At 55.6% G+C, this 26,030-nt stretch overlaps 4 protein-coding genes across 4 annotated transcripts; 2 read left to right on the forward strand and 2 right to left on the reverse strand.

Annotated features, from left to right (window-relative positions):
- Positions 1–6,481: 6,481 nt before the first annotated feature.
- On the reverse strand, positions 6,482–8,388 carry SPBR_00385 (uncharacterized protein; the record flags this gene model as incomplete). Its single annotated transcript, XM_040758704.1, has 3 exons — positions 6,482–6,691; positions 6,760–7,578; positions 7,684–8,388. 3 exons carry the CDS (start codon positions 8,386–8,388, stop codon positions 6,482–6,484), a joined length of 1,734 nt encoding a protein of 577 aa, XP_040617980.1.
- A 2,510-nt stretch (positions 8,389–10,898) lies between these two features.
- SPBR_01072 (uncharacterized protein) lies at positions 10,899–11,408 on the forward strand (the record flags this gene model as incomplete). The annotated part of the gene is made up of 1 exon (XM_040759390.1): positions 10,899–11,408. One exon carries the CDS (start codon positions 10,899–10,901, stop codon positions 11,406–11,408), a length of 510 nt encoding a protein of 169 aa, XP_040617981.1.
- Positions 11,409–11,876: 468 nt separating this feature from the next.
- On the reverse strand, positions 11,877–16,282 carry SPBR_00047 (uncharacterized protein; the record flags this gene model as incomplete). The annotated part of the gene is made up of 3 exons (XM_040758367.1): positions 11,877–13,353; positions 13,552–15,854; positions 15,920–16,282. 3 exons carry the CDS (start codon positions 16,280–16,282, stop codon positions 11,877–11,879), a joined length of 4,143 nt encoding a protein of 1,380 aa, XP_040617982.1.
- Positions 16,283–20,222: 3,940 nt separating this feature from the next.
- On the forward strand, positions 20,223–22,974 carry SPBR_00183 (uncharacterized protein; the record flags this gene model as incomplete). Its single annotated transcript, XM_040758503.1, has 4 exons — positions 20,223–21,075; positions 21,140–21,395; positions 21,495–22,175; positions 22,437–22,974. The coding sequence occupies 4 exons, from the start codon at positions 20,223–20,225 to the stop codon at positions 22,972–22,974; spliced, it is 2,328 nt and encodes a 775-aa protein (XP_040617983.1).
- Between the last annotated feature and the right edge of the window lie 3,056 nt (positions 22,975–26,030).

Raw genomic sequence — 26,030 nt, forward strand, 5'->3', positions numbered from 1 at the left:
ATTTCGCTCGGTTTCGTTCTAGACTTGGGCGTGGCTTCTCCGTCGGCGTTGTTGCTCCTCTTTCAGGTCACGGCGGTCGGCGGTGCACAGGGCGATGGTCCAGTTGAGGCCGAGTAGCTTGGTAGCTGAGGCCAGAAAAGAGTCCGTCTTCGCGGTACCGGAAAGCTTGCGTTGTGGGGCGTAAACGAGAGAAAAGCGGAAAGCTGTAAGGATCGAATGAACGGTTGTTTATCTGGTGAGACGCCAAAAGAAGAGAGAAAGGCAAATGATGAGAAGGTGAGAAGACTATAAGATGTATCCATGCAGAGGAAGAGACTTTTGTAGTTGTCGGCCTTGGGAAAAGTGAAATAAAAATTAAGTAAAAATAAAACGAAAGTAAAAAATAAATAAATAAATAAATAATAAAAGCGGTGATTTCGGGCGAATTTTGGCAACGTCTGTGCCGGATGTGTAAAGGAACGCGGCCGCGAGGTGTTGCAATGCTGCTGGTCGGGACGCTGGAGAAAATTCTCAATATGCCAGCGTCATAGACAAAAGGGACGTGAAAACGTCAAAACGTCGAAAATTCGAGAAGCACAAGGCACCGGAAAGTGAAAGTGGAACGGGGCGGAACACACGCCTCAGGGTGCGTGAGCTGCAAATCCATGCATCCATGCATCCATGCGCAGGGGTGCCAGTCCAATGTTTAAACGGTGGGTATTGGGCAGAGGTGGAGTAAGAGGCGGGTGAGGGCGGAGGATGCACGATCGTAAGGGTGAGACGGTTGAAGACGAAGAGGAGGCAGAGTGAAGATGAAAAAGAGATGAATGGACAAGAAAGAAAGGAAAGCGAGCTGGACCTTTGCGTCGCGGATGCAAGGAAACCCGTTGTGGCGTCTTCAGAGACTTTTCAAGAGCAGATTGCCGTTCCTGGCCCTCTGCATGTCTTGTAGGACAAGGTCCATGTCATCTTGCCTGGGCGGATAGACACCACTTCAACGTACAGCATGAAGGACCAGGGGTTGGATAGATGGCATGGCATGGTCATGGCATGGGGCCGGAGTAGAAATCGAGGTGTACTTCCGAGGCACAGGAGGGACCATGAGAAATAAACAAGACTTGAGATTATAAAAATGCAATATTATAAAATAAATAGGTGAGCCATTTTGGCCATGGTTATGAGCATGTTCCTTGACTAGGCGAGACGAGGGATCGATATGAAACTTTTGTGGACGGCTGCCCGTCGACGGCGACGGTGATGTGATTCTGGTATTGACTCTACCGTGTATTGACTGCGTCTGTTTGCCTATTGCCCGTGCTTAACAAACACAGCTGTATGGCCGGTTCTAGAATTGCCGATCACCACACGACCCAACACCACCAGCGTTCCAAGCATCCCAGCAAATTCAGGCTTCGGCGGCCCCAGCGACACAGGCATGTCCAGTGATCCAGTGATGTACAGGTTGCTCGGGCTAGACGTCCAGAAAGTGGGTATGCACAACGTGGAATTGGGAAGGGGAGGGACAAGGATGTGCGTGGATGGCTGAATTTGAGAAAGAAAGAGAGAGGAAAAAAAAAAAAAAAAAAAAAAAAGGGACCAACAGCATCGACATGGGTGTGTCTGATATTGAAGGGGAGTATGGGCCTGGATGCCGACAGGGACAGGATGACGAGCAGATGGCAGGCCTGTCCCTGTCCGTGGAGTAATCGACTTTTTTTTTTGCTGCAAACGCATCCACAGAACGTAAGAAAAGGAGACGACATCAACGCAGGCAGGGGATGAGAAAGAGGACAGGGGGAGGGGACACTGAGGATTCGTCTTCATGCCCAACGATCGAAACAGAGACAATCGTGAGGGCATTTTGTGTCAACGACGGACAAGAAGAACCAGACGGCCGAGATTCAGACTGCAGAAGAGAAGAGAAAGAAAAAGAACAAGACGTCTCCAAGTCGAATGTAACCCTGTACCAAGCTTCAAGCTCTGCACTGGACTGTCGCGGCCCTGTTTTGGCCCTTGTCTGTGGTGGCCGTTTTCCCCTTTCGGCCTTCTCCGACGCCGTCGACGACTCCATTACGACATGCATACGGCGCACTATGGCCTCCATGCCTCGTACGACGTACAGCGTACAACTGCGTATTTCGTACTTGTCAACGTCAAGACGAAGAAACCTTCACACCTGCATCCGTGCCACGATGTTCTCCAGCTGGCCCACCCACACCTCCCGTCCCGTTTCCTTGGCCTGCCATTTGGTGCCGACCATAGACTGACAATGGGGACAGAGGAAGAAAACAGTCAAGAGAGCGAAGCCCACGGGATGCTCTGCGGCGTGCGGTTCGATGACGATTACACCGGCCAGGGAAGTAGCCGCGGCAAGTGTTTGTGTTTTGGCGTCTATGTGTAGATGTGGGCGAATGTGTTGTATTGTCAACATCGTGTCAACATCGCTACTTTGTGAGTAGATGCGCCGGCCGGTTCGGTTCCGGCTTCAGTTCCGTGGTCTTTCCTTTGTGTCTGCACCTCGTGTCTTTGTCTCTTACCTCTTACTATCATCGCCAGCCTCTCCCTCTCCTGGGTGGCCTGCCGCACCTTGTTTTGCATCTTGTGTAAGAATTCAGCCGTAAGAGCATCTCCCGCTCGTGTCTCTTCACATCCCTTTCCACTTTATGCCCGTCTTATCTCCCTACGACACACCACCACTCCATCCTGCCAACCCGCGGCAACCGCAGCCCCCAATCCTACTTCAGCAGCCGCGTTTGCTTCTTTTGCTTTCGACGACGTGCGACGTGCGACATACACGCAGCAGTTGACGAACGCAGCGCAATCCTCTGTGCACCCCCGCTGCATCCACGCTGCCGCTGGAACGCGAGGTCATACGCCCTGCAGGCTGATGCTGTGTGATGTCACACACTTTTTGCTCTCTTTCTGTCCTCTGGCCTCTCTGGTCCTTTACATATCTTGATATCGCTCATCGCCATTGGCTCTCCGCCGCTGTACGATTTGACTCTTTGCAAAGTCTCGGCGCATGCTTTCTTCCGTCGACAAGTGTCCTGGCGTCCTTTTGTCTGACCATCAATTGTTTCTCCATCGCCGCCTTTCCGACCAAATCCCGGCAGAGTGGCAAACCCACAAAAACCACGCGAGCCAGGCCATGGAGCATGCCCTTTGAGGCCCTGTCGAGACTGTCTCGCTGTCAAATGCTCCGTATCGCCTCCCCCTTTCTTTTTGCCTCTGGTTGGTCTGCTGTCGTCCCAGGGCCTGGTTCCGCCGCCGTTTCATCCTGTCCTCTAGCGGACTCCAAGACGCTAACGCATCACCGCCTCGCTGAAGAGTAATTATGTCGTACGCTGTAATTACTGCCCTCTCAGCATCCCTCAGCCCTCGGCCTCCACTGGCAAACGGCGGGGATCCACCGAGCCCGCCGCGCCACCCGTCTTCACTTGCAAGATGCCCGCCCATCCGACTTGCAAGAAGAAAACAAAAAGAGTCACTCCACTTGCACGACCCAAAACTCCACTCTTCAGCGAAGATGGAAACAAGAACCGGGACAGCTGTACCCTGGCGAGCCTGGTTTCGTTTTTATATCCAAAAAAAATAAAAATAAAGGACCGGGCATGGGCAACAAATGATCGTGCGACGAAAAAAAAAAAAAAAAATTTTCTAGAAGCCGACAGGCCCGTTCTTTTTTTTTTACTCTTTTTTTTACAGCTCCGCACAGGCCTGTTCTCACACGACAATTCTCCGAAATGAGTCGTGTTGCACGATTTCGACATTAGTGTTTCAAGACAAGAAGGACATTTCTACTGTGCTTTTGTACACGTTCCCTCGGCGAAGATGCCCAACACTTCCCCGGCAAAACATAACGGGCTGTTCTGAAGAAAGCTAGACAGGATCGTTCGATCTGAGCAAAATCTTCAAATCCTAACAAGGTCCCTTTGGATCTCCAACTGCCCAGCGGAACCCAGTGGAACCCGGTAAACGACCCAGCGATCCCCGTAGCGAGACGAAGACTGACGACAGAACAAAAATCGGACATGGGATTGCCTCTTTGAAACAATCTAACGGCGATCGGCATGGAGGCGTTTCCTGCCTGCCGGACCGCGGCTGCTGGGCAAACAACGGACCGCGTATGACAACCATGCGTAAGTACGAATTACGAATTACGAATTACTCTGTAATCCCGTGAGAAAATAGCTTGTGCTCCGACCTGCGTACGTGGACAACAGGACATGTGCACTCGCAACGCACGCGCAGCCCAAGGAGCCAAGAAAAGAAGAGCCGGACGGATGCGCCATGGCGCAGCCGTTGTGCGCTGCATGGCTCCATCTATGTGCACTGCATCGTAAGATATTTTTTTGATACTTTTTGATACTTTTTGATACTTGTTAGCTCTTGTCCCGCCAAGCCTGGCTTGGCTTGATTCCTTCCGACAAAAATAAACAAGGCCAGCAAGCAGCGATGGCCTTTGTGCTGCAACGGCAGACCTGTTTGTCGACAGTGCTGAGGAGGAGCAGAGCTGCTTCCCGTATACCAATGCAGATGTGAGAACACAAGCATGCTTTGCGGCGTACTCCGCCGTACGTGTGCATACTGCATACTGCATACTGCATATTCCATACAGGCTACATATGCACGCAGGTAAAAGCAGAAATACAGTAGAAAGCGAGGAAGGGCCCAGCAGCACGTGGCTGTCTCGAAAGGATATTGACAAAGGAAATAAACGTCCATCATGGCGAGACATACTTAGTTAGTCCTTGGAGTCCACGGAATTGAACGCAACACTCCGCCAGAGGACTGTGGTATAGACAATGTCAAATAGACAAATGTGTATGTGGAAAGGCCCTGCATGTCTTCTCTCTGTCTTTTGCTCCTTTCCCAGATGGCAAGCGCAGAACATGTCCACTGCGGCTGTGCACGACGCCCGACCACAGCGTGAACAAAGAATCCCCACAGCTCAGAGGATGAAGCCGTACTGCGCGAATAAAGAGCAAAAGAGGAACGCAAAACTAAAACAATTTTTATATGTATATATATACAGTAATACAAAATATAAAAGCGTCCAGCTACAGTCCTACCAGAATAAGGCGTGCACTTCGTGCCCATGGTGCCCAGACAAATCGCGGAGGTTTGCGTGGCCTGGCCTGTTGCGATGCAGGTCATCGAGACTCGGCAAAACCTGCGCATACAAACCTGGACGACGATGCGCTCGTACGTCGTACTTGTGCCACTGCGCCCGTGCGCCATCGACACCCCCCTTGTCCGTCCGAAAAGCATGCCGACGTAGGGTTGCAACACGCCTGTTGCATTGAAATTACTTTGTACGACGAAGCGCCGTACAGTGTGTCCTTTTTTTTCGACGTGGCATCCCCCTTGGGGCTCGAAGAACGTCCTCCACTGACACGCCGAATTTACGTGGCTGTGCAAAACAGAACCTGGGACTGGACAAAAGTCGGCCATGTTGTCCGAGACGATTTTTGAAAACGGGTCCGACGCGGTCTTGTGTGGCTGCTGAGGCTGTCTGACAGCTGTCAGTGACTGCATCGTGATCAACGCCACAGCAGCTGAACGGCTTCCTTGATTTCGAGGTTCCATTTCGGCATGATGTGTCGTTGGGGTCACCACTGCAACTCTACGTGTCGGATTGTTTGCCAAGACAGTTTTTTGTCTTTTTTTTTTTGCACGTTTCCGTTCGTCCGTTCGTACCGCCTCCAAGGCAAGCTGATTCCCAAAATAGCTTGATCCCAAGATATTGCAAACAAATCTCCGTCGACAGCACTCTGCTAGACTAAACATAACCTATCAAAAAAAGGTCTCGTCGTGACTCGAGTTACATCGACGTCTGCACCTGCACAGCCGCCGCCACAAATCAACAACGTGGTATTTTTTCTTTTCTTTTCTTTCTTTTCTATTTACTTTTTTTTTCCTTAAAGATCTCTACGTTGACAAAGTGGCGGGTGCGACACAGTTCAGACAATTCCATTTGGGTGATTTTATTTCATGAGCAAAAAAAAAAAATTGATTGCTATAAAGTCATCTTACTCCCAGGCGAGAAGTTAAATACATAAAAGCATAAGAAACACTACTGTAAAATATGAAATGCAGAGTTTAAGGTAATACCATACTTGTAAAACAGACAGAAATAAAAGAAAACTGGAGCAACAATAAAACAAGACAGCACCGCAAAATAGGTTGGAAAATTATGAAATAAATTTAACTTGAAAGAAAAAAACGTATTGGCAAGTGTTAAGCAACACTTGCACAGCATTTATCGTGACAGGTCGTTAAATGAAAAGACAATATGGCAAGGAAATATGAGCAATAGACAGCTTTAACAAAGTTGCATTAACAGCACGAGGATGACAATTCTGTCAGGACTGAGAGGGGAAATGATGCTTGAAAAGAAAGCTAATGGAAACGTACGTTAAAAAACTGTGCATATGAAAACGTGGTGAGGAAAACAGGACAAGAGTTGGAAAATAAATAAGATCGCAGCAAGTCACTCGACTCAGTCTGTCGTAAAGGCATATGTCGGTGTAGCACTCTCCGCCTCCGTGCCCTTGTTGTGCCGGTCTTCGTCGCCCGATCCGGGTTCGTCTTCGCCGTCTTCTACTTTCGACTCGGCGAAACCCGCCGTTGCGTCAAGTTCGACTTCTTCATTGCGTGGGAACTGGTCGGTGTACTCGTAATGCTCATCGATGAGGCCGTTTTGGTAAGGCTGATGAAGGAGAAAACAAACGCCGTTAGCAAGTTACTCACCGAGGTTTGTTGGTCTCATAAACTTACATTTGGCATCATGGTGCCACCAGCGAGAGAAAACTCGGCCATAGCCGAAAAGCCGTTCATGGCACTGCTGCTCATCATCGATTGCCGGCTGGACGAGCCAAAGGTGTTGGAAAAGCTCTGGGCAACATCGTCTGTGATGTACGGAACGTAGCCATAAGCGCCGTCGCCATCGTCATGCAGCCCGGTGCCCATCGTCCTGTCGGCCCTGCCAGACGTCGAAGTACCTTCTAGGCGAGCCACAAGCTCTCTTGCGGACACCCGGCGACTCGGGTCTTGGATTGCCATGTCACGGATATGTTGAAACAGCTCATGCTGGGCAATCCCCGTGATCTTATCACGCAGCTCGAAGCCGTTGTCTGCCGAATATGTCCGGAACCCGTCAAAGTTGTAGATCCATACAATCGTGACAAAGAGTGACCAAATGTCTGCTGTACACGATTGCAATTGACGATCGTAAACCTCCGGGGCCATGAACACCGGGGTACCAGCAAATGTCCGCGCCTGGGCCGACTCGTTGGACAGATTGAAATCAGCAAGTTGGAAGTGATAGTATGGTGTGACGCCATCATGCTGCATGCGAGTCTCGTATAAAATATTCGCGTGCTTGATATCGCGGTGGACCATCTTGTATTTAGCCATGAACTTGAGCGCCTTTGCCATCTGATAGAGAACCTGCTCTGCAATTTGGGCGTCGGACAGCGCACGGTCTGCTTCTTCAATAAGAGTATAGACGGACCCGTCTCGTAGAGGCATGAAAATCTCAATCCACCGATACTGTTCTTTGTCGTACACGACGTCGAGAATGGGAAGGATATGGTCCTGGTGAGCCGGGTTACGTTAGCTCTGTCCGCCTGAGCGAAGACCGCAAACTATGCTGACACAGTTTTTGTGATGGGAGGACATTGAAGAAAACCGGCAACTTACGTGTTTCTTTGCATTGTTGGAGGACAGCTTGAGCATGTTGTTGATTTCGCGAATTGCCATGATATGCCCCTTCCCTTCGAGATTGTAGAATCGTTTCACAGCCATGGCGTGTCCACTGTGGATGTTTACTGCCTTGCGGACGAGTCCGAAGCCGCCCATCCCCAGAACCTGGCCCTGGATGTAGCGTGCTTTGGTTGTATCGAACGACTCGGGGCCGAACTGGTTCGGGTGCTGTGTTAAAAAATTCCTCACGGGTTCGTCACCGTCCCAAACCAATTTGAACTTGTAGTATTTTCGATTCCCGATGGCAATGTTCCGGTTGAACCGTCTCGTAACGACGACTGAGTTCATGGCCTGCGACATGGGAACACTGAAGTCCGCATCCTGATCGTAGGCAAGTGTAGTTCGGGTTGAGGACTCGTCGTTGAGGATGACGGCACCGGTCGACGAGTTGCACCGGAAGTAGCAGTGGCGTCGTTGAATGCCTGCGCCATAGTGGTCTGGAAGCGTGATTGTGCAATTTGACCGACCGAGGGTAATCTTGTCGTTGACCAAGCCGGTAAAATCCAGGTGCAGCGCAGGTTCCCCATCTTTCTCGTCCACGTACGCAGCGTTGTTTGGATCGTTGATGACCTTTTGTGCGTTATGGTTGTCCGGCACGAGAAAGAACGATGGCCCGGTACCCACGGGCGGAAGAAAATCCATATCGATCAAGAGCTGTAGGATGTGACAGGATCTTGTCGACCAACCGAAACAAAACGGTAAGACCAACGAGGTGTCAAGAGGTGCTGCTCTGTTGTCTTAGGCAACTTCGTGCATTGCAGCTTGTTAGTAGGATGTCCACTCGGACGAGGGACTCTCTGGGATGAAATCCAAGGTTGATGAAGCAACCAGACTGTAATCCGAATATCTTTGGCTAGACACTTTCGACTAAATAAGCACCGGAGTGTAAAGTTAACTCTCTTGGAACGAGAGGCGTAACCAAAAACGCTGCGAGGTTGGTGCACGCCGACCACCCTTGTTCTGAACCAGCAGGTCTGGATTCGGGACAGTTTCACAGGCAGTTGCAACAGAGCGAGCTGTGTGCAAAGAATGGAAAAAAAGAACCCGCAAGATAAGGTGAGCTGGATGCTGCCACTCCAAATCACAAAGGATGCTAAAGTAGACGGAACAGATGACTGGGCGGGAAAGCAACCAGCGGTTTGAGGATATGAGACAACGTTCTTGGCCTGTAAATGCACACGCGATATCATAAAACTATCAATAGCAATGGAAAGGCAACACATAAGCACATCTGAAAGAAGTGCGATTAGAGGAGGAAGGGAAAGAAAGTGCGATGACGGCGACCGTAAGAGGGATTTTTGGTTTCACAACTGAGAGAGCAGGCCAAAGGGGGGGAGTAGCGGATGGAAAGAGGGGGCAGTGAATAAAGGCACGGAATGAAATGGACAGTAGGATGCAACGAAACGTGCGGCTCATTGCTTCTTGCTCGGTCGTGGTGGTGGTGGTGTTGGCATCGGCTGTTATTGGTGGCATCAATCAGAATGACGAGCAGCAGATGCTCATAGGCACAACCTGGGACATGTGACTTGAGCTCTTCATTCCACCCTTCCACTGGGTATATTGTCACCCAATAATCGTCGCCAAAATGGCATGGAAGTATGTGCCTCAGAGGAGGAACTTGTTCGGATTCACTGTGAATGTCCAGCGATACGTCTCCCGTCTGGCAAAAAGACACCACGGCAGCGCGACCCTTGTACGACTGTCGGCGTAATTACATGAGAGGCGCCATTTCGGACCGCCAAAAAGGATGCTTTGGTCTTTTATGGCTGGCTGTCGTGGCCTCACTCCCAGTCTTAGCTGCCTTGCTTTCGTCTGCAGATCAGCAGCCTGCAGAAAGCAAATGCGCGCCGACGTGGTCAACTGTGGGTGGGGTGTGATCCGAGAGAAGGCTGAGATTTCTGCTCACATTAGTGGTCAAACCTCATCCTCCTCTGGGTTTCGTCGAGATGCAAGCAGCAGAAACCCGTGAAATGATCAACCATTCTGTCAAAGCATGGAAAGGTTGAACATACCGCAAAGCGAGGGCGTGGGAGGCCAGAACTCTGACCTCGTCTGGCAAAATGCGACTCAACGGGTCGATAGCAGACTGCCCTGGGCAGCATGCGATCCACACGTCGTGTGTAGCTGAAAGGCGACATTGTTTGGAGGGAAACACAAGTGTTCAAAGATAGAGAGGGGACTCTTTGGCGAACGCGTTTAACCGTTGGCGATAAAGAAGCGGAAGGACATTGGAGTTTGTCGTGGTGAAAAGTACGGCCTTCTGTACTGTGCATGCGGATGAGAATGGGTCGCTCCTTCGTGCCTTTTGCTTCTGCATCGTCAGTTGACCACCAAAGGCAACTGCGACCGGCTGGGTTCTGTTTGTCAGAGTTCCCGCGGCAAGAGCGGGTACGCAACCTCAAGTGCCGGCTCGCACTTTCCTTCTCCAGGGACTGCAGTGATGTTTGCATCATATTTTGTGGCCAGTTGCTGCCCATATTTGGGAGAATGATTTACTCTTTCACTAGGCTACCATGATCTTTGAGCCGCAAACATGTCAAGCAGCCAATGATCGACGGCCGCCATTTATTGCCAGGGATATGTGTTGTACAGGATAGAGATTCGTTACGACGTACTTCTGTGGGTTGCACCTTCCTTGCGTTCCATGATAGGCTGGACTGGGCAAGTGCCTTCATATTTTCCAAAGCATCGTCGACCTATCTGGAAAGAGCGTCCTGGAGGTCGCTGGCAACAGGTGGCGCGATATCGTGCCGTGAACTGGCCAGGCCCACAAAAGGAGCAAAGGAGCACTTCGCAGAGTAGCATCCCACTATAGAGTTAGCCGTTGGCTACACCAAAACCTGACGAATACAGGACGAGGACCCGCAGGAAACCAGCAAACCAGCAATCCATTCAACATTATGTAAGCCATCCGGCCCTTTTTTCTTCGCCATTCAACTGCCAATCGCCGACGCCGAGGTTCAGCATTTCGCACATCCGACAACGGTCCGACTTGTGGCACTGCTTTACGATACTATTATAACAACGACAATCACGTCGATAACGACGGCAACGCATAGGGTTCTTTGTATAAACCACTTGCTCGTCGCAACGCCATTTCCAATTACGCTCCCGCTAGCCTTTGTCCTTAGCACCACAGCAACGACATTGCCATGCTGCCCGTTTCGCGCTTTGCGGCCATGCGCCGCACTACCGCACATTTCCGTATCCCCAGTGTTTCGGTTCACCGCGCGCCGGCAACAATAGCCCTCCGCGCCTTTTCGTCTGCATGGGACGACCAGCCGGCGCCGCCGCGTCTGCCGCCCGAGCAGCAGGCCGAGTTTGAGAAGCTGGTGCGCCAGGCGCAGGAGTCGGCGGCGGCTGCGTCGCTGGCGGACGCGGTCGCCGCGGCTAACGCTAAGGCGGCGGAAGAGGCGGCGGCTGCTGCGGAAGCGGGCGAGACACAGGCGGAGGCCTCAGCGGCGTCGGCGAAACCTGCCACCGAAACACCTTCGTCGGCGCTCAACGGCAACCCGATCGAGGGCGTGTGGCGCGGCGCGGCGCCCGAGTTTGACGGCGACCGGAACCCCAAGACGGGCGAGGTGGGCGGCCCGAAGAACGAGCCGTTGCGGTGGGGCAGTTCGGGCGACTGGAGCTTCAACGGGCGGGTGACCGACTTTTAGGGGCAGCGGTGGGGGAATATGGCATGGATATATGAGCTTATGATGGCTGTACGATAGGACTTGCATAGAATGGACATTTCACTTTTAACGGCATACGATCCGACGGATATTAAAATACGGAGCTGTGACTTGAGACATTGTGACATTGTAGACGAAGACGATACGTGTGTGGAGAGGGTGTGGTTATACGTAATAGAAGACAATTCAGGCAACAGGAAATTTCTCGCTTTTGGAATTAAACAACGGAGCTGAATAGGAGTGACGCACGGAGGAGAAAACGACAATACAAGAAACTATTAAGACAAACTACACGCCATACAAACATCGCACACCGCACAACCATCTCGTGCCCACGAGAAAACCGCCTTGACAAACATGCAACGAACAAAGAACAAAATCGAATAAACACGCCGCTCAAAAGAGGATCGTCCCCGTGAATTCCAACGTCTTGAGGTAGAGGAACTTCTCCTAGTCGTCCATCCCAGCATCCGTCATTGTCGTGTCGGGGTCCTCGGCCGCGGCCGCAGAATCGCCGGCTGCTGCGTCTGTGCCCGACGCCGCTGTGCCGTCGTTGTCCGTAGCCGTTTTGGCAAGGGTTGCCTGGTCTGCCGACGTCGCATCCGACGGCTTGGCATCGTCGCCCTTGGGTACAGCCACGTCCGCAGTCGACACGGCATCCGTCTCGGCCGCGACACGGTCCTTGTCGCCATTCGTCTCAGCAACCGCGGCTGCGGTCTCGCCGCGCTCGGTCGAACCAGGACGGTTCTCCTTGTCACCGTCGCCGGCCTCTGCCTTGCGCGGGGGAGGACGCCACCATTGGGCGTCAGCGGCACCGGTACCGGCACCGGCACCAGCTCCGACATGGGTATCGTCGCCCGCAGGCGCGCCGCCGCCGAATCCAAAGCCCAGCTTGATGCCCTCGCTCTGCGACGCCGACAGATCCACCTCGCGCATCGCCTGCCGCATGCGCTCGCGCCGTGCTTTCCCGCGCAGGCGGTTCTGCGCGCCCGCACCGTTGACCACCCAGCGGATCTTGAGCACCTTGAAGCTCATGCCGTCGTGCGGCTGGTGCTGCGGCTCGTGCGGCGGGCCGCCCCACTCGCGGCTGCGGATGCCGAAGCGGGTGGTGGCGCCGTATTTGAGGAGGGCGGGCAGCACGAGGAGAGTCACGTGCAGGTCGCGGCCGGGTGGGATGTCCATGGGCCCGGTCTTGGGCGGCGCGGTTAGTAGATCGGGCAGGGGCTGGTTGCGCGCCTGCTCCAGGGCGGCGGCGGCGGCGGCGCGCTGTTTGCGGCTCGTCGTCTCTTTCGCTGCGCTGCCGCCGGAGCCGCCGGAGCCGCCGGAGCCGCCAGCCAGTGCGTCGGCCTGCTCGGCGAGGCCCAGCATGTCGACGTCGACATCGTCTGGCCACTCGCCTCGGATCCAGCCGCCGTGGATACAGGCGGCCACGACATCCGAGTCGTCGGTGTAGATGTCGGTGCCCCAGAGGGCGCGACGGTGGGTGATTTCTTCACGGGCGGCGGACGCCAAGAAGAGCTTGTTGACCTTGACCGTCAAGATGCTGTTGGCCTTGTCCTTGATCATATCGAGGGGCAGCGGGCGCGGCGTGGTCGAGTACGGGTAGCGCGGCGGTCGGCCGGTGAGAGGATCGCACTTGCGTGCGGCCTTGAGCTTGGGCTCGTACAGGACGTCGCCGAGGTAGTTGCGCGGCTGGTCGGCCACACTATCGACGACCGCCTGCGAGAGAACGATCTGCTTCGGCTTGACAACGGCAGGTGCCGCCTGGATGGGCGCAAATGCACCATTGGGTGGATTGGTTGGGGACAAGTGCGGGGCGTGTTGCGGATATTGCGGCGGCGATGTCTGATGGGGTTGCTGGAAGGCAGGTCGGGCCACGGCTTGAGGAATCTGGGCTGCGTTGTAGTCGCGAGAGGGGCCGGCCACGCTGGCAGGAAGAGGGACAGGCGTCGCACCCTTGCCATTCTTTAGGACGGACAAAGCGGTCGACGGAGAAATGGTCTGGTCAGGGTGATGGTGGTGGTGGTGGTGGGGGGTATGGTGACTAGAAAGAGAAAGGCAAGGTTAGTAAACATAACCCAAGGTGGGAGAAGGCACGGCTAAGAGAAGAGGGCTTGGCACGTACTGGTGATGGTGGTGGGCCGTTTTTGTGCGTTTGGTTTTGCCAGCGGGCGTGCCGCGACCGCTGCCATCGTCCTCGATACCGGCAAGCTTGGCTGGGTCATCCTTTGCGACCTTGCGGCGCTTGCCCTTGGCCGGCTTGGTCGGCGCATCAGCCGAAGCGTCATGGGCTGCGCCGTCCGCACTGGTGGGACCTCCGTTTCCGTTGGAGAAGGGCAAGGCGGCGCCGGACGTGATGGGGCTGCTGAGGCCCATGCCGACGCCGTTTCCAATGCCAACGTACATGCGGCCAAACTCGCTCTTAATGGAGGGTTCGCCGGCAGGGCCGTGAATTTGTGATTGGGCGCCTTGGACCGCCCGAGGCAGTGGGGACACGCGACCGCGGCGGTTCATCTCCTGGATGGCCAGTAGGTTCCGCGGTGGGTGGTGTGCGGCCTCTTCTGCAGACCGTTGGCGAGGCGGGGCCGTGTCGTATCCAGGGGGAGGCGGAGGAGGAGGTGGGCCGCCATTCCCACCAGCACCACGAGCACTATACGCAACCGAAGGCGGTGGCGGTGCGTCGTCCATTGGGCGGGGTCGTGGTGGCACGGAGAAGCGCGGAGGACCCTGTTGTTGCTGTTGCTGCAGCTGCGGTTGCGGTTGCACAGGTCCCTGCTGGTGCTGGTGCTGGTGCTGGTGCTGCGGCGGAGGCGGCGCCTGGGGTCCTCCTTGCGGACCCGGCGGGTGGCCGAGGCCTATGCGGTTTCGATCAGGCGACTCGTATGGCGACGGACCACCCGAGGGATGATGCGAGGGAGGAAGGGATGTCGGAGGGTAGCGGTCTTGGCCGGGTGCCGGCGGCGCGTGAGGAGGGTACTGCGATGGTGGAGGCGGCGGTGGTGGTGGCTGGTTGTGACCGGGCCCGGCCGAGGCTGGGTACTCGCCTGATCGGCCATGTTCGTACGGCCGGCCCTGCTGATCATACGGTGGGCGCCAGGAGGCTTGGCCGCTGCGCGGATCGCGCGGGTCACCACGGGGGTCGCCACGGGGTTCACGTGGATCGCGAGCATCGCGGGGGTCGCGCAGGTCGCGCAGGTCGCGCAGGTCACGTGGATCTTGTGAGGGTTCGCGAGCATCTTGCGGACGGCCAAACAGAGGAAGGCCAGGGCCGCCTTGCTGCGGGTGCCTCTGCGCGTTGTAGTCGGGGCCGAGCGCACCGGGAGGTGGGCGGAAACCACCAGGATCCGATCCACCGGTATTGGCCCGGTCTCGCCGCTCACGGTCGCGAAACTCCATCTCCCGGGCCTGGCGTTCACGCTGCTCCCACTCCCGCTCTCTCTCGCGCTCCCGCTCGCGTTCGCGTTCCCGTTCGCGTTCCCGTTCGCGTTCTCTCTCGGACAAGTAAGGTAGTGTGTGTTGCGGCGGGTGTGGCGGGTGCTGGTCTTCGTACTTGTACATGCGGCTGCGCTGGTCAGGGCTGTAGTCCGGCACAGGTGGACCGCGGTGCTCGTCGCGGCGGCCGTACATGGCGTCGGCGTGCGGCAGAGGCGGACCCCCGTGCTGTTGGAGCTGCTGCTGCGGCTGCTGTTGCTGCTCGCCAGGAGGCGGCGGGCCGCGCGGATAGGACTTGGGCTGGCTGTTGGGGCGCGGTATGCTGGCAGCCATCCGCGACTGCTGATCGCTGGGTGGCGGTGGGCCACGCTGGGGCTGCGCATAGGACTGGGGGGTCCCGTAGCGCGGCATTTCGGGTGTTGTGACGTACATGCCGGCTTGCTGGGGTGAGGCGGCGATGGGGCCTTTCGTGTCTCGAGGATCGCGTCCGTCCCGCGGATCACGCGCGTCGAAGGGCCGCTGGTGGTCCGGAGGCGTTTGCGGTCGGCGGTAGGGGCTGTAGTCGTTGGCTGCCGAGCGCATGCGTGGCGAGGCGTGAATGCTCGACGCGTAGGCAGAACCAGGTCCGCTTCCCGGGGGCCCTGCGGACGAGGGCTGTTGCGGCGGTGGCGGGCCATACGGCGGTGGCCCTGACTGCTCACGCGCGTGGCCCATGGACGGGCCGCCCAGCATGGAGGATATCGACATTGAGCTGCCCGAGCTGCCGGTGCGCGGCAGGGACGAGAGTGATGGCAGTTCGCGCACAGACGGAAACGCCGAGGAGGACGACCCGACGCGTGGTGGAGGCAGTGTATATGGCGAGTGATGGCCCGGCGGCGGCGGTGGACCACCAGGACCACCAGGACCACCAGGGCTACCGTTGTTGCTGCCGCTGCCCTGCAGCGGAGGGGCGGCGAGGCAGAGTGTGGCGGCATCGCGCGACTTAGCGATGGGGCACTCGGGTTGCGGGCGTGGTTGGCGACGGAATGGGTAGGCGGGTTGTTGGCGCTGGGACTGGCCACGTCGGGCCCGGCCGGGTGCGATGGGTACGCGGAGCGCGACTGCGCGTAAAAGGAGGAGTCAGAGGGCCCTCGTCGATGGGCGCTGGGTTGCGGTTGATGATGTTGTGAGTGCTGTGAATGTTGTGGATGGGGTGGATGGGGTGGTTGATGAGGATGCGGCTGGTGCTGGCCCTTGGGATCGCCGTACGCGGCAGACGACGGCGCCGATGGAGAGCGCGCGTCAGGCGGTGGGTATGCTGCGCGGCCGTAGTGTGGTGATGGGTTGTTTCGCGGCGGAAAGGGATGCTGGGAATGCGAGGATGAAGACGCTGTCGACAACGGTGGCGGTGGTGGCGCTGGAGGCGGTGGCTGTCGGGAGTCCATGGCGCCGCCTCGACGAACGGGGCAGCTGGAACGTGGATTTGTTCCTCGCTATGGTTTAGTTTGTAGCCTCGAAAAACAACTAGGGCGATGATCGGGTGATCGGTTGCCGCAAAGCTCAGCTCCTTGGGCTGTGTTTTGGAGGCTGACGCTTGGTGTTTTGGGTCGTTTTCTTTACCTTTTTTCTTTTGTTCTCTTTTTTTTTGGTGCTTGCAACTTTGTTCGGCCCTGGGTATGCGTCTCACATTCGTCGAATGAGCGCGCACTCCACTCTTAACCGCGTTTTGTCGTAAGCAAGGGGCAGGCCGAGTCGATTACAGTGCACATTCGGAGTCGAAAAGGGGCAGAGCGGGCGCGCGCCTGTGTGTCGGCGGTGAAACAAGGAAGGCGCGACGCAGGTCGCCGGGGAAGGAGTAGTGTCGAGAGGAGGTCGCGAGGAAGTTGCGAGGGAGGAGGTGTCGATGTAAGAGGAAGGAGAAGACGACCAGACAGTCAAGGTAATAGTAACGAGGAAACAAGAAGAAAAGGAAGGGGAAGGAGTAACCGGTCGGGCTAGCGAAAAAGCCTGGACGGCAAGAATGGAGAAAGCGGGAAGAGCTGGACCAGATCAGATCAGGGCCACACTGTAATTACTTGCCGACTTTTTTTTTTTGGAGAACCACCCGGGGAGGTCGTACTGCCTCGCAGCTGTTGACACGAGCTCCAGGGGTGACGCAGGGCAGAGCAGTTGGAAAGGAAAAGATGGGGAAAAGTCAAGGTCCGAAAATTTTGGACGGAGCACTGACCAACAGATGCACCTGCCGCTAATAGCGGTTAGTCGAAGTGGTGGCAAGGGAAAAAATGGAGCTAAAACAAAGCCAGCAAAGGAAGGCGCGAACAAGCGTCACCAGACGCACAATTTCGAAAACGAAACATGTATTTCGTATCTTGGACAGAAACCGGAGAGCTTGAGAGCTAAATGGCGCAGCTCAGGAGACGCACGGTCGCTGGGATCGGGTGACCGAAGATGTGACGCCGTCGTAGAGGAAACATACGTATTGGGCTCGAGCAATCTAATCCGAGATGAAAGCGGCCGCAAAACATGGAGCCACGGTAGATGAGGCGATGACGGGGACAGGGCAGGAAAGTGGCAGAAAAAGAAGGTTCGGCAAGGGCGAATGGTGGGCGAGCTGACGCAGGGGCCCGAGCTGGACGGCAAGGGAGGCAGGGCTGTTTGGCTGTTTTTGGTTTGGAGAACGGCAGAGCTGATCGACGACGAGGCGCAAACGACACAGGACACGAGTCACGACGAGATCGAATAACAGTCACAATGCGAGAGGGCATCAGCTCAGTTGGAATAGGTTGGAATAGTTCAAGATGCACCCGGCAGTCAGCAGAGGAAAGAGGCGGACTAGAAAGCTCAGATGGCACCTGCCTGCTTCGCCAACCAACAAGAACTGACGGAGCTAGTAGATGAAGCAATCGCCTCCTTCCCCTTTCAGTTCTTTCTTTATTCGATACGTACGACACATGCGGCGCAACGAGGTGAGGAGAAGGAGAAGGAGACGGATTGCGAAGAGGAGAAAAAGAGGAGACGGAGGCACCAATGTGGAGAAACTCGATCGCCTGCAGAAGGCGCAACCGTGCGGAAGAGTATGTCGTACTTGCACCTATGCTTTTGCAGTAATACGTGCTATAGGCCGCTTTGCCATGGCGCTTTCCGCGAGCAGCAAACAGGAAACAAGACACAGGCCAGGCGAGTTTGCATGCAGAACGTGTTCGTCGTAAACAACTAAACGGGCGATGCAGAGGCCTTGTCGCGAACTGGACGGCACTGAGCGACATTGGGTCCCTGGCGCACGTGCTTACTGGACAGACACGCTGGTCGCAGGTCGCGTGGAGAGAGGCGGCTGGAAATGTGGGCCTCCAAAGCTGAGGAGCTAAGAGCAGTGTTAGCATATGCGAGACCTGTAAATCGTATATGGGAAAGAGGGCGCTAGGGCACGTCGATTAGCGATGCCACTGGCCACGGGCAACGGCCCGCCGTGTTTCAGCGCCACAGAGGCCTCTATTCGGTACTTGGTGCTCATGCTCGCTGCCTAATTACTGGATTGATGTTCAGGTCACGTAGGACAATATCACGGCCATATACATCGACTATTACTACCTCCGTGAAAGAAATCGCACTAGACGATCACGCCTCGTTCACCTGTCGCTCACTGTCGATTCAGTTGCACCGACAGCCTTACTCCGTATGGCGACGAAGCTGGCAACGGTGTCAATGTTGCACATGAGCGTTTTACAGCATAGCAGTGATTCGGCTTCACTCTCAAAGACGTGCCCATCAGTTTGTCCTCTGCGTCGTCGAGCCAAGCCACAAGAAAGTTGCGGTCTGGATGTATCTTACATGTACAGGCGGGTTTGAAGTGCCAACTAATAAATCCATCCCCATTGTTGTGTATGTCTTGTGTCGTATGTCGTATGTCGCCCACATCCTCACGTTGACAGACGGAAGCTACTTGCCAACAAAAGCGGCCATTTCATTCCTGAATGACTGTCAATGCTCGTAAACAACATCGCTTTCGAGATGCGACTGCAGTCGGTTTACGGGGAGGGATGCTATCATGGTTTTCTCTCATCTCATGCCATTTGGCCGTCTGTTTTGCCTTGTCAGCATGTCGACATCGACAGTCAAGATCTGCCAGTGTCTTGTCACGCATTTTCGGCGACCAAATCCAGTAATGCCGACGGCGAAACATCCCCGCTGACGACTCCTAAAAACGGAGACTGAGTACCCACTAAGAAGCCCGCGACAATCCAGGATCATGGACAGGCCGGTTCGGAGCCGATAGCGTCTTCGCCCAAAGTACTCGTTGTGTGCCATCTTGTTTCTATTGTTGCAACTGCCAGTGTCATCGGTGTGTGTTGGGCCGACTCTTGTTCTCTCTAGAAGAACACGATGACAAGATCCCCCGCAAGTATTTTCATGTCAAGAACTCACATCTACTGAACGGTCGCGTACAAAGTGTGCGGCATAGCTGGATCCGATTCGACGGACATGTGTTGTTGTTCGCTGCAACGCAATCAGTGCCTCGTCGGCTTGCGGCCGCTCTTGGGAGTTAGAAAAGAAAAATCGAAAAAAAAGTAAATAAATCAAAATCATTTCTACGATGTACTCGACATCAGCCGCTCTCATTTGCTGCCCAGTGGCGGAGGACGGGGTATTGTGCGTCTTCAGAGACTGCTTACACCGGTCATCGGTCATACGAGCCAGGCCAACCGCAGCCCTGGGGCCTGCAACCACACCTCAGAGGAAATGGCCGGACCCAGTCCGGCAATGACGGCATCGCATTCCCAGGCGCACGGGTGGCGGAAGCAACGACGCGGCAGCGCACAAGCGCTAGACCGGCGGGGATCAGCAGTACCAGGAAAGTAACTCGTAGATTTTTTTTTTTCTTTTTTCTTTTCGTTTTTGTGACTCGCGTTCGATCTGCTCCTTCTCCATCCTGCGTCGTCTTGATCGTCGGCTGGACGAAGAGCTGCCGGCAGTTATCCGTTCGGAGTTTCGCCGTGGGAAGACCACGCCACTGTTTTCTTTTCTTCCTTTGTTCGTTTCGCTCTTTACTTTTTCTTTTTAACTTGTGTTCATTCGTCTCGACTCACTCGATCCGTATCCCAGTCCGGAAGTTCACTATTATTCAACTCTTTTTCGATGCTTTGAATCTTACTTTGTCTTTCACTTAACTTCGCAGCTCACCAGACCAGGTTGCCTTGACGGTCCACGGCTCCGAATATCGACCACCATTGCAGCACTCTCTTGTTCATTGGGATACATGGACACCAGCCGGACCGGGCTGCATACATACATATGGAACTGGCCGGACGCACACCGTTGCATCACGACATCCACACGTTTACTAGCATAGTTTACTGTATGTTCTGAACAATCAGACCTCCTCCCACCATGGCCATCGGCGGTGCCAAGATGACGCGGCAGCAGTCCGCCGCGGAAAAGGCATTGTATGACCAGACCGACCTGCTGCCGAAAAAGAAGCTCGTCATTGTCTTTGCAACCCTCGCCCTGACGCTGCTGATCACGTTCATCGACCAGAACGGCATCAGCGTCACCCTCCCGACCATTGCCCGCGACCTCGATGCCCAAAACACCATTTCTTGGGCCGGCACCGCGTCTCTGATCGCCAACACCACCTTCCAGATGCTCTACGGCCGCCTGTCGGACATTTTTGGCCGCAAACGCGTGTACCTGGCCGCCGTCGGCTGCCTGGCGCTCGCCGACTTGCTGTGCGGCCTCTCGCGCAGCGGACCCATGCTGTATGTGTTTCGGGGCGTGGCCGGCATCGGCGGCGGCGGCGTGACGAACCTCAGCATGATCATCGTGTCGGACGTTGTGTCCCTCGAGCAGCGCGGCTTCTACCAGGGCATCATTGGCGCGTGTGTCGGTCTGGGCAACCTGGCCGGCCCATTCTTGGCGGCCGGCCTCACCGCCCGGACGACGTGGCGCGCCTTTTTTTACCTGCTGGCGCCGCTGGGCGTGGTCGTCGGGTGCGTGGCGGCGTACATGCTGCCGTCCAACCCGCCCCAGGGCGGCCTGCGCGAGAACGCGCGCAAGATTGACTACTGGGGCCTGCTGTCGGCGTCGGCGGCCGTGATCCTCGTGCTGATCCCCGTGAGCGGCGGCGGCTCGTACTTCCGGTGGGACTCGCCCATGGTGATTAGCATGCTGGTGATCGGGGCGCTGCTGTTTGTGTTTTTTATTGTCGTGGAGCTGCGCATCGCTCAGCTGCCTATGATGCCAAGTATGTTCCCCGACGACGGCCCTTACCCAAGGCCCCTGACAAGGGCAGTCGCTGACGTCAGTAGTGCAAATCTTCAAGAGCCATGTCATCACGGTGCTCATGGTCCAGAGCTTTCTGCTGGGCGCCGTGTACCAGATCTCGCTGTACTACCTGCCGCTGTTTCTCCAAAACGCACGGGGCTACACCATTATCGAATCGGCCGCGTTCGTGTCCGCCATGGTCCTGGTGCAGTCGTCGTGCTCCATCCTGTCGGGCCAGTACCTGTCGCGCATCAAACGCTACGGCGAAGTCATCTGGTGCGGCTTTGCTTGTTGGACGCTGTACGTGGCTCTAGCCCCTCCCAACCCGCACCCTTTCACTGTCCAATGCCAACGTCCAATGCCAACGTGCTTTCCTGACCATACTAACGTTGCCTGCAGCGGCGCCGGCCTCATGCTCCTCAACACACGCACCACCAGTGTCGCCGCCATCGTCGTGCCGCTCATGCTGGTGGGCGCCGGCCTCGGCATGACCCTCCAGCCCACGCTCGTCGCCCTCCAGGCCCACACCACCAAGGCCCGCCGCGCCGTCATCATCTCGGTGCGCAACTTTTTTCGCGCCACCGGCGGCGCCGTCGGTCTGGCCGTGGCGGCGGCCGTCCTGCAGGCGGCCCTGCGGGCGCACCTGCCCGCCGAGTACGCCTACCTGGCCAACAACGCCTTTTACCTGCCCACCAGCTTTGCGAGCACCGCCGCGCGGGAGGCGGTCCTCGACGCCTACATGGCCGCCAGCCATGCCGTCTTCCTGCTGCAGGTGCCCCTCATCGGCCTCTGTTCGCTGATGTGCATCTTTGTCAAAGACAAAGGCCTGGAGCCCACGGACGTGCGCGAGGCCAAGAAGAAGGCGGCGCAAGAGGGCGCGACGGGGAGCGACGGCCACGGTGGAGTGGTCCCGGTGCCGGTCGCGGCAAGAGACGGCGGTGCACATGCAGATCTCGAGGCCAACGAGGTCGATTTGGACGAGACGCCGCCGTCCGGCGAAGACAGCAATCAGGCAGCTGGCCACGATCGGCCGGGCAACGAGAAGAGAAGCCTGCACGACGTACCCAAGGGCGAAACGTCGTGAGGCTGTTTCGTCTCCCTCTCCCACGTTTTCTGCTGTTTCACTTCTTTCAAAAAGCAAAAAGCATATAGCATGACAAGCGTATTACATGCACAGCGTAACCATGTAGAGCATTGTAATAAAATACAATTTGTTTTTTTTTTTTTTTTTTTTTTTTTCGTTAATAGGAAATGCCGACAGAGGAGAGATACAGAAAAAAATGCCGAAACCAAAGGGGAAAGAAGAGATACATGTACATGAGATTGTCCGTAGGAGCGTAGCAAGGCGGATGCCGCGGTGCTTGTCTGTCCAGGGGCCTCGGCCGTCTTACAGCTGGATCCGGCCCCGCGAAAAGACGAGCGACAACCACCCCAGAATCAGGCACAGCCCGCCCACCGGCGTCACGGGCCCCAGAGCCTGGAACCGCTCCGGGTCGAGCACCAGCGCGTAGATGCTGCCGCTGAACAGGGTCATGCCCGTCGCGAAAAGCGACGAGGCCACCGGGTGGCCCCGCGCCGCCAGCATCGCCACAGAGTGCGCCAGCTGGTAGTGCGCCGCCGTCGACCACGTCGCCAGCTTGGCCGGGTCGCTGACGCGGTTCTTGAGCCCGTGCGCGCCAAACGCGCCAAGCGCGACAGCCGTGGCGCCGTACAGGGCGCCAACACGCCAGAAGAACATGCTGGCCACGGCCAGGTGGCGGAGGTGCTGCTGCTGCTGGCGCTGTTGGGCTGTGGAAGACGCGAGGGACCGCCGGGCGCAGGTTCGGAGTGCACAGAGATGAGGAGCGGCGTTTCTTCGTCCCTGGTGTTGACGTTGTGAACGACGGACATTGAGGGTGCGGGGAGTTGTTGGACGTTGTACGGCTTTTATTTTTTCTGTCTTTCTTTCTTTCTTTCTTTCTTTCTTTCTTTCTTTCTTTCTTCGACGGAAGAATTCGTCAAAGGACAATATCATGCACAGCTCAAAGGTCCGTCTCGGAAGCTCGATCCGCCCCGCTTGTTGTCCACTTTCGACGCTAAACAGCCGATTTGTGTCGGCTGCCGAACTCGCTTTGCTGCATATTGGCTTAAGGCGAGGTTGAACGGCGAACGTCAAAATCACAACGGTTTTCGTGTTTATCGTTGTTCTCTTTTTTAGGGTGTTGCGACCGACATAGACAGCATACCTTCATAACTGCTGAGTCGTACAGCCGGCATCCGTCATAAGCACGCTTCCTGCACGTAATTTGTGCAGCCACGTCGACCAGCCTTAGCTTCGCCTACTTCAGCAGGCAAGGCGAGAAACTATGCACAGTGTCGTGACGCACATGTCTGGTCCACCTGTGCAGACTTTGTGAGTGACTGGGGCTCGTCAACATCGTTTGAAGTCTTCACGCTCATCGCCGTTTGTCGTGCTTTACAGTTAGTAAACAGGCCACATCCGTGTTGTCTACCACGATTCTCTTGTAAGAGTGCAGCTTAACAGAGCAACCCTTGTAAGCCAATATCTTTCGTTGGCATATGTGGCGACAGATGCAACAGAAATGCTCAGTAAAGAGAAATCGGCACCAAGCAGAAGGAGATGCACGTTACGAACAGCCAAGGCGTCCATGACAAGCAGCATGTCAGGCACCCGCAGAACGATTTACACCGTCTTTTGTTTGTGGCGGCTACGGGGGGCTATGCAACGATGTGCTGCCAATATCCGCTCTCCGATATGAGACGGCGATGGCTGATACGATACGGGAGATTCTGCAGTCGACAAGCTGTGAAACTATGCAGTCTGCAGCCATACGACATACAGACGGCAAAGCCTGCTATCTGCACAACGTCTGTCGTCAACTGCAGACAGGCCATCAGGGGGCTGCATTCCTCTTCCAGGCACATTTTCTTGCTCACACATCATAACGTTGTACTGTCGTCCGTTGCAGGAAGACTTTCGGCATTGTCGTCATGTCGGCTCGGGGAACCAGGTCAGGGCATCCCGACGACGATCGCCGATGGGTCTATCTGGTCCTGTTGGTCAGTGCGTCTAGGTGACAATACGAAGAGTCCAGGGCGCGCGGTCGACGAGGAAATGACCGAAAATAAATGAAATGAGACAGGAGCATATATGCACAGTTTGGGCAGCGATCTTCAGTGCGTATTTGGGCACCAACAGCGCTAACCTGGACAGCGGATCTAGCCTCAAATAGTGTAAGTAGCCGCGACGGGCAGCGCCGGTTGGGCATGGTTGGGGGTGCTACTCGCGTGGTGGGTGCACACAGTAGGCGAAGAGGCAAAGAGTGACCTGGAATACTTAATTACACGGCCCTCTCGGTCTTGTCGGTCCCCCTGATATGCAGGCCTAGAGGCGCAGAATGCAACCGTGGTAGGTTCTCATGTGTTATGTTGGGGGGGGGGGGTTAAAAGTAAAATAAAATAAACCAAAAAAAATAGAGAGAGAGAGAGAGAGAAAAGAAAGAAAGAAAGAAAGTAAGGGAAAAGCGCGGAAAAGAGACACACATCACCGCCAGCCAGTAAAGCCGGATGGGGCGGACAGCAGTCTGCGCTGTTCCTCCTGTCAGTGGACAAGCCGCCAAGTGTCGCCCTATTTTCGCTGGCACAGTCTGGGCCAACCATTTCCAAGCCCCCACTTTTCCCCTCGCAACGCTGCCGCTCCTGTTCCTGACAGGCCTCACAGACCTGTCTGGCTCCTTCCTGTCTTCTGCACCTGTCTCGCCGCCTCAAAATCTTGATTGGCTCTAATTTGATGCGGGACAGCTGCAACGCCCGTTGGTTCCTTCCCTGGGAGCCTGGCAAACCTGGGACAGCTCGAACTGCAAAATCAAAAGACGCACCCACTGTGTCGGCTGACTTCGTGTTGTCCAGCCCCAGACAGAATTGGCCTAGCCTCACGGACTGTTCCAACGCTAGGAACCTTTAGCAGAGCGGCCCGCCCTAGTCCACCCATATTTCCTTCAACAGCCGTTGAGAGTCGAGACGTCCTTCCAGAGAGTCTGTCAGTCGCGACTTCCTGACTTGATGTTCAGCCTCTCTACATCAACAGCAAGAACGATGGACGAGACTCAGCCTGGCGGCTTGTTCTTTCTTGAAGAGGAAATGTCTGTTGGTTGATTTGTTTTGTTTTGTTGGGGACTGTTCCCCCAAAACATCGCTCGTAATGACCAACGTCAAAACGTATTTCTCTCAAAATGACTTTCGGCGACACACTATGTTGTCCGCAACTCTTCGACCCTCATCTCATCACACCTCGACACCCGCTGGGAGGGACCAACGCCGACAGCATTAGTGCATGTCTCGGATTTCGGCCATCCCATTCAGAGCCATCATCAGCTCTGTTGCCTGGCTGATTGTCTCCTTTTCAGGTCTGTGATGGCAGGCCTGGACAGTTCCATGCCGCACTCTGCAGGACAATACAACGCCCACTCGCGGCTCACTCCCCCATACTTTGACGGCTCGCTGCCGATCGTTGCCTCCCGTCTCAGAACCTGACAAAGTGCGAAGCGAACCGACGAAACTTTGAATTCAAAAGAAAAAGAAAATGGAAACACAAAAGAAGAAATCACCGCCAGCCTACCCTGGAACGGGTCTCGGCGCCGCAATTTGTGCCTGGATGCGTATTGGAGAGGTCTCTGGAGTGCCACAGTGTGTATGCTTTCCTCCTTTAACATACGACGCTGTGGCCCGTCTTGCGTCCAATAAGTTCGGCATGCTGACCCCATTCAACATACGTGAGCCCGAAAGCGAGAGTGCTTCCGCAAACCAAACCGCGGTGCATGATCCTTCGACTGACCGTTAGACACCAGCTGTGTTGTGCTCGCACCGCTACGATTTGCGAACGGAACTGCCAACCCCTTGCCCCTGTTGACTCTCTTCTCGATACTGCCTGGCAGC

The sequence above is a fragment of the Sporothrix brasiliensis genome, assembly GCF_000820605.1.
Source record: "Sporothrix brasiliensis 5110 chromosome Unknown Cont19, whole genome shotgun sequence".
Classification (NCBI taxonomy): Eukaryota; Fungi; Ascomycota; class Sordariomycetes; order Ophiostomatales; family Ophiostomataceae; genus Sporothrix; species Sporothrix brasiliensis.